At 54.6% G+C, this 13,445-nt stretch overlaps 1 protein-coding gene across 1 annotated transcript in view; it reads left to right on the top strand.

Annotated features, from left to right (window-relative positions):
* Window positions 1-161: 161 nt before the first annotated feature.
* Samm50 (SAMM50 sorting and assembly machinery component) overlaps window positions 162-13,445 on the top strand; it is a 25,619-nt gene continuing 12,335 nt past the window's right edge. The window contains exons 1-10 of the mRNA XM_048803012.1: window positions 162-279; window positions 1,745-1,855; window positions 2,502-2,603; window positions 5,133-5,220; window positions 7,433-7,539; window positions 8,021-8,151; window positions 8,358-8,445; window positions 10,668-10,796; window positions 11,958-12,029; window positions 12,740-12,826. Of these exons, the coding sequence (XP_048658969.1) occupies window positions 2,559-2,603; window positions 5,133-5,220; window positions 7,433-7,539; window positions 8,021-8,151; window positions 8,358-8,445; window positions 10,668-10,796; window positions 11,958-12,029; window positions 12,740-12,826 (747 nt within the window). The 5' untranslated portion in view covers window positions 162-279; window positions 1,745-1,855; window positions 2,502-2,558. The remainder of the gene's footprint in view (window positions 280-1,744; window positions 1,856-2,501; window positions 2,604-5,132; window positions 5,221-7,432; window positions 7,540-8,020; window positions 8,152-8,357; window positions 8,446-10,667; window positions 10,797-11,957; window positions 12,030-12,739; window positions 12,827-13,445) is intronic.

The raw sequence follows: 13,445 nt of genomic DNA, 5'->3' as shown, positions 1-13,445 counted from the left end.
GCCCGGGTCCCGGAGAGCGCGCGCCCAGGGCGGGGCCGGCGCGGGCAGGTCACCTCGGACAGCGGGTGCCGCGGACGTCGGCAGCGGGAGGCCGACGCTGGGGGAGGGTCGTGATTTGCTCAAGGTCACTCAGCGGGACTCTGGCACTTGCCGCGGTGACCTCAGCGCCCCGCGCTCCGGGCCGTCGTGGCCACGGGGACAGCGCGTGAAGTCCGCGGGAAGGCGGCCCGCCCGCTCCGTCGCTGCCGTCAGCTGTTCTTGGTCCGCCGAGCAGAGGAGGTTGGCCTCAGAGACGGAAGGGCGGAGGGGGCGCAAATGGACGGAGGAGAGAAAGTGGCCCGCGACTCCGAGTGACTCTGCTCACGAAGGCCAAAGCAGGGGAGGCTTCCCTCCCGAGCCAGTCACGGCCTTCCGTCCGTCCGGGGACCCCGTGGTGGTGTCCTCTGTTCGGCTGGTGCAGGAGCTCAGCCCAAGCCACTGGCCTCCCCGGTTTTAGTGGACAGTTACTTATCGGGTGCTTGGAGCATGAGAACTGCTGGCCAAACTACTCTCCTTTTAAAATCTTAACCGAGGACCGAGGGCCCGATAATGAGTAATTTGTCCAAGGTCACACGGAGCTGCAAAATGTCCCAAAACTCAAGACTTCTGGAGTCTGGGCCCGACACTAGTTTTCTGCTACAATATGGATTGTTTCATGCACCTAACTCAGAAGTTTTCAATGGTTCCCAGTTAACATCCAAAAGAATTTAGTATGGACGCTCAGCCTGGCTTCCAGAATTGGAGTTAACTCCCTTCACATGTTTTTCTCTCAAACCAAATAGCATTGCCTCTGTCATGTTCTTTGGACTGTGGTCCTCCATTTATTCCCCCTTCTGCCAATCACTTCCGAACCCAGCTTTACCTAGCAAACTATCTCCATCTTTAGACCTCAGTTCAAGCTGACTCTTTTCTCCCCCTCATTTGGCTGTACTACCACCTCCTTGCTTTTCCTCCTTGAGGGCCATTTGCTTTTGCCTTACTTTAGCCCCATTTGCCTTTTGTCTTATTAGATTCTAGGAATAGGAACGGCAGCATATATGGCTTGGGTCATAGCATCTTGAGCCGTGTAAGCCTTCATTCATTTATTCAACTAGTATTTACCAATGGCCTACTATGTCCTTGGCCAAAAACAAACTCGGCTTTTAAGGAGCTGTTTTGATGTGAAAATTGCTGCTCGGTTGATTAATTTATTGACAAAAAGTGTCTTCAGTTCTTTTAATTCAGTATTTTTCTCATATTAGAACAGGACTCAGAAAACATTTGGCATAGTATTTGCATGCTTATTGAAGCAAAAGCTTTGCAAAACAACAATTATCACTAATATCTGCTATGGTACAGGCTTTTCCATTTGATACTAGTCTGTGCCACTTTCAAGATGCTTCCTAAGTCATTGCATTTATTTTATATCCTTTCACCACTGCCTTGCCCAGTGTCTGGCATTTGGGGCTCATGAAAAAATGGGTTGGCTGATAGCTCGCTTGACTTAAAGGCTGGAGACCAGATCCCAACGTTTATTTAAATTCATTTTAGCAAACATTTATACTCCATGCCTTTTCTTCCAGACCCTGCAATGGAAATACTGTGAGGGTGAGGGTCTTAGAAGTGCCTGTCACATAGCAGGATCGTGAGAATCCTATTGATGAATGTATGGATCTCCATTAGTGAAACTGGTCATTGATTATTTGTGGTTCCTCCCCACCTTCAGAGTTTAGAGCCTCTTCCGTCAAATGGGCCTGATTTTGGAGCATTAGGTGAAGAAGCCGAATTTGTTGAAGTTGAACCTGAAGCTAAACAGGAAATATTGGAAAACAAAGACGTGAGTTTATAGTTAGATCTCAATGTGATTATTACTGGAGTGTTCACTTCCGTACACTGCTGGGGGGAGGTGGGCAGAGTTAACCTGCAACCTACTACAACAAGAAAGACTGCTGACTCCAGGAAAATAGTTGCCAGTTGTAGAGGAGTCATTTTCTTTTGCTGTTGTTTATGTGGGCGGTCTAGGCAAACATGTTTTTGTGTTCTATTAAAGAAACCAAAAGTATTTAGAAGCTTGAGCCTGCCTTTCTGGCTTTTCCCAGAGAGGATGGGAAGGGCCTTCTGGTCATGCCGTGTGAGGTCTGAACATGACCCACACAGTTTTTAAGTCGGGGTCCCAGTACTCAGGAGTGTGCTGGGGAGGGCTGGGGCCTCGGGCCTGCCTGTGCCTGCCTGTGCCTACCTGTGCATAGGCTGAGGGGGTCCTGGGTCCTTGGGCTGAAGACACCAGATCTCTGCAGGAAGTCAAGACCTGGCAGAGGTTAAGCCTGAGTGGGAGGATCTTTGACAAGGTGTCAGAAATAAGATTAAAATCCAGGAGTAAGAAATGGGGGTTGCTGACCTTGAGGAACACCTTGAATTGGTTTCTGATGCTTGTCTTTAGCCTTGATGAGTAGTCACTTGTCTTCTGTCCTTGTCCTGTTTAGGTGGTAGTTCAGCATGTTCACTTTGATGGCCTTGGAAGGACTAGGGATGACATCATCATGTGTGAAATTGGAGATGTTTTTAAGGCTAGAAACCTCATTGAGGTGAGTGGCATCTTTCCTTGGCATTCTTTTGGGTCCTGTCTGAGGAACTTGTGATTCCCTGGCACCTCACAGCTTGGAGCACCCCACCGCAGCCCCCTGCTGAAAGCTGTCACCCACCCAGAGGGGCCCAGGTTCGGGTGCCCCCCACAGCTCCCCATGTCTGCGCATGTCCTACCTCCTCTCATTCTGGAGAAGGTGTCTGTCTGTCTGTGGCCATCTGTCTGTGTTTCATGACTTTCCCACCTGAGGAGCCTGTGGAATTGGAGCCACCCCTCCCAGCTCTGGGCTGAGTGCTCTGGTGCCAGCTGCGCATCCTGGCCAGCCATTCCCTGGGTCCTGGGGAGTTCTCTGTGGAGCCGTCTCTCTCCTGCACTGCATCCTCTTTCTGCTCACCTGTGGCTTCCTCCTGTGAGTCTGTGCGTGGGACCGCACTGAACAGGCCTGAGCAGAGGTCACCTGTCCTCGTGGTCTGATCCAGCTGGCTCCTTCCTGTCCCCTTCTTATCAACTTTTGAGTGGCATTTGACACTGTGGACCATTTCCACTCCCAAAAATTGAAGTTTACATTTTTAACCGACTAAGGTAACACGATGTATAAACCCAGTTAAATTTAAAAGGTGTGAAGAATGGACAGCGCAGAGGCACTGGAGTGAACATGCCCTTCCCTGCCGCTCCCAGCCGGTTCTCAGAGGTGATGTGGCTGAGGCTCCTGTGTCCTCCCAGCCTGTGTGTGGATAAACACACACAACCTTCTTACACTCACTCCGTTCTCTAGTTTCCTGCACTGTCCTTGTCATCAGCAACTATGACCAGCTTGTGCCAGGCTGTGGGTGCCGTGGTGCCTCATTGAAGGGACTTGTGTCCCCACTGATGGCCGTTTAGATGAGTGGTTCTGCTCTCACGGCACCTGTGTTGAGCATCTCGTTCCTGTCTTGCAAGCGAGGATGCATCTGCAGGTTAGAGTTCTCAAAACCCAGTGCTGCCAGGTCCAAGGGCGCGTGCGCTGCCACTCAGCACCGCCACGAATGCCTGGCCATCCGCACTCCCGAAGCACAGGAGGGTCGGCGTCCACCACGGAGTGTAGTCTCACCTAAGTTCTCGCCAGTCTGTTAGGTGAAAAACGCCTTGTCATCGTTCTGATTTGCTTTTTTTTAATGAGGCGTGAGGTCACTTTGCCCTGCTGTTGGCCCGCTTTCTGCTGGGAGCTGCCTGCAGGTCTTCCTTCTCCGCGGGCTCTGGGGCTGTGTTGGTTTAGGAGGGCCTTCCTGTATTACATGTCCCTGTCGCTTTGTGGCATGCACTTCCTGCTTCCCTCCTGAACACGTCTCCACCTTATCTCTGCTCTCTTCCCTGGGTGTCCCTTCCTGGGTGCCTGCCATCTTGTCATGGTCACTGTGAGGTCTCTGTCAGCCTCTTTCCCTGCCACTACCCTTCAGCCTGGTGTCACCTCTGAGCGCATCCACAGCCCTGGTTCCAGCCTGGAGTCACCTCTGAGTGCATCCACAGCCCTGGTTCCAACAACATCCACAGCCCTGGTTCCAGCCAAGCACCGAGGTGGTCAGCTGAGCTCAGCCTGGCTGTGCACCAGCCTCCTGGACCCTGCCTGTGGCTGGCCACAGACATCCCGCTGCAGGGCACATCCGGAGTCATAGTCTTGCCAGCCCCACCCTGCTGTTCCTCGTCTCTGTGACTTCTCCAAGGGCGCTGATCTCTAGCCAGGTGCTAAGCCTGAGCTGGAAATCTCAGTTTCCTCCATTCAGTCGGTGCCCGTGGCCTCAGCCTCACCTGTGAGATGACTGCCCCCTGCCGACCTGCCCGCTGCCTGGGCTGGGTCAGTGCCGCCCCAACTCCGGGTCTGCTGCAGGGGCCTCCTGCTGCCCCGTTGCCGCCATCCCCCTGCTCGCAGGACTCCAGGCGCCCCAGCCCAGCTCCTCTTGCAGGACCCTGATCCCCCTGCAGGGGAGAGCCACATCTGCCTGTCACACAATCCTGTCCTGGCTGCCCCTTGCTTGTCCTCCAGTCAGCATGGCTCCTGACTTGGGGGGGACTGCTGTTGACAGCGAGGAGAAGAGGCATTGGGCGATGACTAGAGACGGTTTCCACCTGAAACCCCCAGACAGGCCTGCACACACATGGGCAACAAATGTCCCTGTCACCAGGCGTCCCCACAGTGCACACTCGCATGCTGTCCCCTCTGGGAAGACTCGTGAGGCCTGTGCTGCTTGTGGGCCTCCGTTCTCCCACCCGAGGCTTTCTCCTGTGTGAGCCATGCCCCCGTCGTGGCCTGCGCTTTTTAACTTATTTTTCATTTATTTTCGGCACAGTTAGGGATTGCACTTAGGGCCTGTGTGTGTGTTCCCTGGAGCCATGTCCCCCACTTGGCTGGCACTATGAACAGGGTTTGTCCCCACAGCGCTGCTTCCCTTCTTCGTGTCTGGCCTTGGTGATTCTCTGCTCTCGCTGCCCAGGGGTAGTGCAGCCTGCTCTGGGGCCACGTGTGTTCCTGTACCTGCTGTTTTCCCTCTCACAGGTGATGAGGAAGTCTCACGAAGCCCGCGAGAAGTTGCTTCGTCTGGGGATCTTTAGACAAGTGGACGTCTTGATCGACACCTGTCAAGGTGCGCACTGTGGGTGTGTCTTTGTGAGTCCCTTCCATCTATCCTCCAGGGTCAAGGGGCAGCTGTGTGGCTGTGTGCAGGGCGGTCTGAAGGCTTCTGAGCTAGGTCTTGGGCATCTGCAGCCTAGGGAAGAAGCTGTTTTTTGTGTCTAGGCTGGGAGGAGTAGTGAGCTCAGAGGACATTGTTGTCTCAGCCCTGGCTGCTCAGGCTCTGGGGAGGGTGCTGGAGGCGGGAGCCAGGCCCCTCTCGACACGGGCAGCTCAGAGCTGCTGAAGGAGCTCTCAGTGGAGCCCCGCTGAGAGGGTGCTCTGAACAGGGGGAGTGTGGTCTGTGCTTTGGCTTTGCTCATCTCTGGCGTGCTCTGAGGCCATGGACAGATCTCAGCTGAGTCAGTATTTACTCTTGTACCAGGAGCTCTGCTGTGAACCAGGCCCGTGAAGGTGTGGGGGTGGCGGGCTGGGGTTCCTTACGCCTGTAATTCCAGCAGCCTGAGGCAGGAGGATCCCTAGTTCAAGCCCAGCCTGGGCAACCTCGAGGGAACCTGTCTCAGAGTAAAAATAGAGGGATAGAGCACTTAGCATAAGTGAGGCCTTAGGCCTGATCCCTGGTACCACAACACACACACACACACACACACACACACACACAGAGCGTGCACGTGTAGATGCATACCCGTCCCAGGTGCTGGGCTCTGCACTCTCCTCACATGTCACTGGCCAGGGCTGAGTCCCACGTGCCCATATGTGAGGGGGCAGGGAGGTGAAAGGTGAGGCTTCGCTGTGATTGCAACAGTGGCTCTCTGCGTGGCGCTGTCACCTGGGAGCTCCGTGGAAATGCAGGTGGATGGCGGCAGAAGCTGCGCGGGGGCCGGGGGCTGCTTTCTGTGACGTGTTGCACTGAGGCCTGGTAAAGTTGGGGAGCCCTGGACCAGTCAGGGCAAAGAGAGCTCCATGCACCTGGGTGTTGCCAGAGGGTGGTGCCCAGAAGACCCTGCGGCAGGTGTTCTCATGCTCCATCCAGTTCCGGGGTCAAGAGCCTGTGAGGTGTCGTGCTGCTGCTGTTGTAAGCACTTGAGCTGGTGAAGCCAGGGCTCTGAGCAGCTCAGGTGGCTTGCCCAGGTCCACCAGGCAAGTCATGGAACTCCGGCACCCAAGGCGTGGGCCCACCTGGAGGTGCTCTTCTCGGTGGCAGGGACTTTGGCCTTTGGTTGTGGCTCTCACCCCTCCCTGGTCTGGGCCTGGCCTTGCGCCTGGCTGTGGCCCTCCTGTTGTCGGTTCTGGCCCTGGCTGCATACTGGGGTCACTTGGTAATTGAGAATGGCTTAGGGCAGCAGAACCACTATGTGTGATACTGTGCAGACATGTCCTTGTTCCTTTGTCCAGACCCATGGTGTCCAACACCAGGGGTGACCCTAGACTGGCTTGATAATGACAATGGCTGGTTGTCGGTGGTGGCAGATGCACCATGTGAACGTGAGGGAGAAGTGTAAGGGGCAGGGCAGGGCGCGTGGGAAGCTGTGCTTTCTAACACCCAACAGTGCTCTAAATATAAAGTCTGTTAACAAAAACCAAAATGATCACAAGGCTCCACCCTGGACCTGCTGACCTCTGGGCATCTGGATGTCTCCATGGCAGCCAGGTGTCCAGGAGAGTGAACACGTGCTCTGTGCAGAGCAGGAGAGGACACGCCCCCCTCTGCACATGCCACCGGTTCTTGGTGGGCCAGGAGGTGTTTGCCCAGAGGTTACGGGCAGCTCATACCCTGTTGGATGGAGGACAGAACTACCCCTGTCGTTTAATAATCTGATAAACAATATCTTGTTTCTTTTTGTGTATACTAAAAGTCCTTATTGTTACGTGAATTGTTGTTGTCACATGTTTTAATGTCATTTGAATTGAGACTCCATATTTGATTTTCAAGGACTTCCCTGATAGGGGAACATATTTTGTTACAAATATGGTTGGTTGAGCAGGTAGGACTACTTACAGTGATGCCTCCTCGCAGCAGACGTTGCTATTTGAGGTGCCCTGCCACGGACGGCTTTTTGGCGTGGGGTGTCCTGGCTCTGTGTGGGCTTACTGCAGGTGGACGGCATGTTTTCTGGAGGAGATTATTTGTAAATGAGCCACGGATCCCGGTTTGTTCAGCAGTAAGACCCAAAATGAAAGCACAGCTTCCAACTGTCTCTTGCTTAATGTCTTGGCTTCCTTAGGTGATGATGCGCTGCCCAATGGGTTAGACGTCACCTTTGAAGTGACTGAGCTGAGGAGGTTGACGGGCAGCTACAACACCATGGTGGGGAACAACGAGGGCAGCATGGTACGTGGGCCTCGCGCGCCTTTCCCTTCTCGCCCTGGGATTTTGAGGTAGGAGCTTTTTACCTGTGGCCGCCTCTGGCAGCTGATGGCAGCTTCCCACCCACTTCTCGTGTCTTGTACCTCAGTCTGTTTATCCCTAGCTTGGCTTCAACCTCCTGGTCCATGAGATGGTGTTCTGAGTGGCTGGGTGACAGTGTTACCGCCAGTGATTAGGAATGCTGTGGAGAGGGTTCAGATTCCGAGTTCCTAGTTCAGCATCAAGGCTCTAGATCTGTAGCGTTTGTGTCCTTGAGTTGCGCAGTGGGCGGGTCCGCTTGTGCCTCACAAGGCGTGCCCAGCAGGGCCGTGTCGTGAAGCGTGCGGTGACCACCAGTGCAGGCCCTGTGCGGCAGACTCTGGTTGTGTTCTCGGGACCGTCCTGCAGCCGTCTTGGTCTTTGGGAACAGTGACATTCTTGCTGCTTTTTTTTCTTTTCCTTCTAGGTGCTCGGCCTCAAACTCCCTAATCTCCTAGGACGAGCAGAAAAAGTGACTTTTCAGTTTTCTTATGGAACAAAGGAAACTTCCTACGGCCTGTCCTTCTTCAAACCACAGCCTGGAAACTTTGAGAGAAAGTAGGAAGCCAACCTGTTCCCTGACTGCGGTGGCCTGGTGTGAGATTAGAGTAGAGGGCTGTGTGTGTGGAGCAGCTGACAAGTTCAGCTCCTGCTTCTGCAGTGGAGTTGCTGGGGACAGCCGCAGGGTAGCCAAGCCTGTTGAGTGAGATGTGCGCCGCAGGCCGCTGGCTCGGCAGCTAAAGCTCTATCCCATTGCCTCCTAGTTTCTCTGTAAACTTATATAAAGTTACCGGGCAGTTCCCGTGGAGCTCACTTCGGGAGACAGACAGAGGAGTGTCCACAGAGTACAGTGTAAGTACCCCCAGGTGTCACGTGTATGTGTGCATTTGAAATGCGGTGCCAGCCATTTCCACTGATTGCCAAGGATAGCCAGAGCTGGGCAGGAGGGCATAGACTCCGCCCACCCAGCTGCTTCTTGGCTGGGCGCCTCTGCCCCAGCTGGTGTAGGCGGCCAGGGAACACAGGGTGGCCCTTGTCCACCTGATCAATTGCCTTCTGTGTGCCCTGCTGCCTGTGGCCCTGGTTGTCCTTTCCTGTGCTTGTTGGGAGCAGCGGTGTCTGATAGTAGAGTCACTGTGCTTCACTGCAAGGTTCTGTTACTGTTTCACACTTACAATGTGTCTAAAACGATGCTACTAGGCGACAGATGGAACTGGTGTCACGGCCCGTGTGTTGGCTTTAAGAGGAACTGCTCTTTCCCCTGCATCCTCCACTTCTCCTTGCGCGTCTCCTCCTTTCCAGGCCCTAGTTAGGGAGAAAAGCCTTGAGCACAAGCAGTTTTCCTAGAGTAGGTCTCTGCTCTGCACCCTCGTCCTCACCTGGGGGCTCCTTGGAAACGCACACTCCCAGGCCCCCGGGAACTGCCCTACCGGAATCTCTGGGAATGGGCCAGGAAGTTTTTGGCTTGGACTCTCCAAAACTGCTGAAACTGGGGAGGCAGACATCATGGGCTTGACTTCCTCTGTCCCTGATGGTGGTTTGTCCTTGAACAGAGTTTCTGTCTATGACGAGTATCAGGGTAGTGCAGTCCCTCAGTGCTGCTGTGAGGGTCACAGGGCCAGCAGGTGCAGCTCCTAATAGCGTGACAGTAGCGGGCCCTGAGGTGCTGGGCGCCGCGCCTCTAAGTGTAGCAGGCGGAGGTCGTGCAAGCCCAGAGTCGCAGCTTGCAACAGGTGCGCGCAGGTGCAGGGTGTAGCCGGCGCCCGAGAGCATCGTGCTGCTGCTCCCTCTTCTGGTGTGGAAGGGAGCAGCGCTCAGGATCCTGCTCTGATGCAGTCCCGGCGTGCCCTAATGTGGGCTCTCATGGGGACGCCCTGGGGCCTATGCTCTTCTCTGCAGCCCTGGTCCCCCATCAGGTCACCTGAGGGAGCCAGCAGCGGTTAGGCACCTGGAGCTTCCTCATCTTCTCCTGGCCTCCCTCCTTCAACTCTTTCCTGAGCCTTGTTGGAGAACCGATGCTAGGAAAGCCAGGGCGCTGTTCTGAGTAGGAGGAGGCCTGAGGCTGGAGCTGGTGGCTCTGAAGTCGGAGTAGCTGAGCTCCTGGAGGGAAGGACTGGGTCATGCCCACTGTGGTGTCCTTGGGCCACATGGAGTGGGGCTTGCTGCTGGCCCCGTGAGCTCTGACAGTGCATGAGGGGCATCAAGTGGGTCTCTGAGTGACAGTGCCTTTCTTCTCAAGAGCTCTCTTACGAGGAACAAGGGGGCGATTTAGGTAGCTCCCACAGGCATCTGGGAAGGCACCCGTCCCAGGGCCCCAGGGGCTGCTCCTCCCGTCAGCCCCTGACTCCCTAGTCTGCACGGTGCCTCGTGGGTGCAGAGGTGGGTGCCCCACCCCTGCAAGCTGGAGGGGTGTTCTGGGCTTGCGCTGTTGTGCCCCACCCTGGGTGCCCTTGGGTTCTCCTGCAGGGAAGAGCTTCAGGGAATGCCCTCTGGGAAGCTAGGGTTACATGGCTTCCTTGCAAGAGTTATGTCACCATCAAACTTCCCAAAGCCACCGGGCAACATTGGTTACTGTTCAGAGAGCTGGGCATTTCTGACACATATCTGGGACGGCATTCTTCCATGGCTTTGGGGACGGTGTCGGGCTGAGAGGCAGGTGTCCTTTGCCTGGAGCCCAGGGTTCACGGGCTTCAGGCCTCTGGCTGCAGGAAGGATGCTCTCAGCTCGTTCTGACTTGGTCTCCTGTTCCTCTGTGGGTTGATACTGGATGCGTGGTCACCAGGGTTGGGTGGGTCAAGTGGGGTACATGTCACATACCTGTGTTGTTCCCTCTGCAAAGAGTTGGGGAAACTGCTGCACCTGCCGATTCAAAGACTAGACCGCGGCCCTGTCCTGCACCTGGTCTTTCCGTTCAGATCCCAGCTCCGCACCCGCTTCCTCTTTTCCCTTTCTCCCTCCTTCCCTTTGAAGTTGATTTTTAGTGACTTGTAGATGCCCCGTTGCAGAAGTTGGTTTGCACCACTTTCCTGTGTGCGAGCCGCGTAGAAGGACGAGTCCTCTCCCCTGTGTTGCAGTTTCCCATATGGAAGACCAGCCACACTGTCAAGTGGGAGGGCGTGTGGCGGGAGCTCGGCTGCCTCTCCAGGACGGCGTCTTTCGCGGTGCGGAAAGAAAGTGGGCATTCGCTGAAGTCGTCCCTTTCAGTAAGGACTTTTCTCTTGGAGTGTGTGATGTGTTGACAGCTGTACCTTGAGAATCAGTGTTGGGGCCCACAGAGAAGTGCAGCGGAGGTCTGGAGGCTGAGAGGTGGGTCTTGGCTTCCTGTGAGCTGGAGATCCCCTCCTCCTGTTGTTTCTCCATAAGTAACCATGGAGAAGGTGTGACTAAGAGCTAGGTGTGGCCACGGCCACGCCTGTAACCCTAGCAACTTGAGGGGCTGAGGCAGGAGGATGGGAGTTCAAAGCCAGCCTGGGATACTTAGCAAGGCTCTGAACAACTTGGTGAGACCCTATCTCAGATTAGAAATACAAAGGACTGGGGATATGGCTCATTCCTGAAGCACCCCTAGGTTCAAACACCAATACAAAAAATTAAAATAAGCTGGTTCCAGTGGTGCAGGCCTGCAATCCCAGCGACTTAGGAGGCTGAGGCAGGAGGACCACAAGTTCAAAGCCAGCCTCAGCAACTTAGTGAGGTCCTAAGCAACTTAGTGTGACCCTGTCTCCAAATTTTTTTAAAAAGGTGAGGAGGCTCTGGGGATGTGGCTCAGTAATTGTAATACTGGTACCCAATCCCTGGTACCAATAATTAAATAAATAAAAACAGCTTACTGTGGATTATTTATTTATTTATTTATGTATTTTGGTACTAGGGATTGATTCCAGGGTGCTCTACCACTTAGCTACCAGCCCTTTTTAGTTTTTATGTTGAGAAAGCCTCTTACTGAGGTGGTAAGGTTGATCTTGAACTTGCGGTCCTCCTGTCTCAGTTTCCCGCTTCACTGGGATTACAGGTGTGTGCCACACGCCTGGCTGGAATGTTAGCTTTTAGAAAGAATGAGAAAGCTGGCTGAGTTCACTTGGCCAGGGCTCTGGACTCCTTGGGAGGGTGGGGCGACCACGTGGGTTGGAGACTCCACAGGAAGCAGAGGAGCTTCCGTGTTACTGTGACTCAGTTGAGCTCAGTGTGCTGCTGGGCTCCCTGGTGTGGAGGCCGGTGGCCCTGCTGCCCCGTCCTGGGGCCCTGGGAGGGTGGGCGGGTCAGCAGTGCAGGGCTCGGCTCCGCCAGTGCAGGTCAGCGCTCAGGGCTCCTTGCTCCTGGAGAACAGATCGAGGCGAAAGTGCCCTGATGCAAATTTCTTCCAGCACGCCATGGTCATCGACTCTCGGAATTCCTCCATCTTGCCCAGAAGAGGCGCCCTGCTGAAGGTGAACCAGGTAGTGTCCTTTCGTTGTGGCCTCTCAGGGCTGGCACCCGTGGGAAGTGGGTCACAGTGGTCATTCTGATATCCAGCTTCTGCTTTTATGGTGCACTTGAGTCTAACGGCTGAAGTGTGGGGCTGCGGTGGGGCTCGGTGCCACCAGCACTGCAGAAACAAAATGGCCTGCAGGGTGACAGCCCTGCCCACAGGGCCCTGGCCCCGGTGCTGCTCTCTCCACAGTCCATTCCTCTGTCTTCACAGCAGCCAGGGTGGGGACAGGGCCACGGGGACTTTGGTGTGCTACATGATAGGCCAGAGGGGAAGAAAAGCCGGGGCAGGGCTCCGTCCTGCGTTTGAGGCCTCCAGGCTGGGCCGGCAGCGGCTGCAGGCCTGGGGGTTGTGCAGGGCGGGAGGCTGGAGGACGCGGAGGACAGCTGCAGACAGAGTCTCAGGTACAGTGGTCCCACTGCAAAGGTGCAGGCGTTCCCCAGTGCGTTCCCTGGCGCTGGGCCGCCTCAGGCCCTGTTCTCTGCCAGCTCTGCAGCGTGTGCTGGACAGTGCGTCTGCCTCCCACGTGTTCAGTGTCGTGTCACCCTCTGCAGCCATGAGGACACGGCTTCCAGGAGACAGTCTTCTTTTGCCTTCTAAAAAGTACAAACAGCAGTTAGGTTCTCGCAGAGTCCTGTCCTGGGGGCCTCTGCGTGAGCCTGCTGGTTCTCCCCACAGGAACTGGCTGGCTATACTGGCGGGGACGTGAGCTTCCTCAAAGAAGACTTCGAGCTTCAGTTGAATAAGCAGCTCGTGTTGGATTCGGTGAGTGTCCAGCTAGGACGCGGCCACCTGGGTTGTTCCTGCGGTTTGGAATCCTGGCAGATCTCAGTCCCTGTGTCACTAAGCACGTGGGAGGAGACCTGGAGCCTGGTCTTTTGCACTTAGCCAGAATCACAGGCACCTGAGGAGCAATGACAGCCACTTCCTTAGAAAACAGTCTACTCGTTTTAATCTAGAGGACTTTGAGAGAGCCTGTCCTTGTCATCTCAGGCCGCAGAGGCAGTGGGACCTGACATGGAAGTGTCTCCTTTCCCTTACAAGGTCACTTCCATGAAAATGCTTTACTGTGTTTTCTGGGTCACAGGGTTCTGGGTGCTTCCAGAATCTTTTTTTCTTTTCTCTTTATTCCAGTTTGGTAGTTTACCCTGATTGCTCAGGAAGTGAGGAGTCTGAATTTTTTTTTGGACAAAGGTTACTTTTCCCTAAACCTGAATACTCAACTTTTTCCTTATTTCTAAAAAATGCTCCTACCCATTACATTTAACATTAAAGCCATCAAAATCCCTCCAACCTTGTTGTCTATACTCTTTTTTTATTATTGGTTGTTCAAAACATTACAAAGCTCTTGACATATCATATTTCATACATTAGATTCAAGTTG

This window comes from Marmota marmota, unplaced genomic scaffold, assembly GCF_001458135.2.
Source record: "Marmota marmota marmota unplaced genomic scaffold, marMar, whole genome shotgun sequence".
In the NCBI taxonomy this organism is placed as follows: Eukaryota; Metazoa; Chordata; class Mammalia; order Rodentia; family Sciuridae; genus Marmota; species Marmota marmota.
Note: the sequence above shows the minus strand (reverse complement) of the source record. Positions and strands in the feature narration are given on the sequence as shown.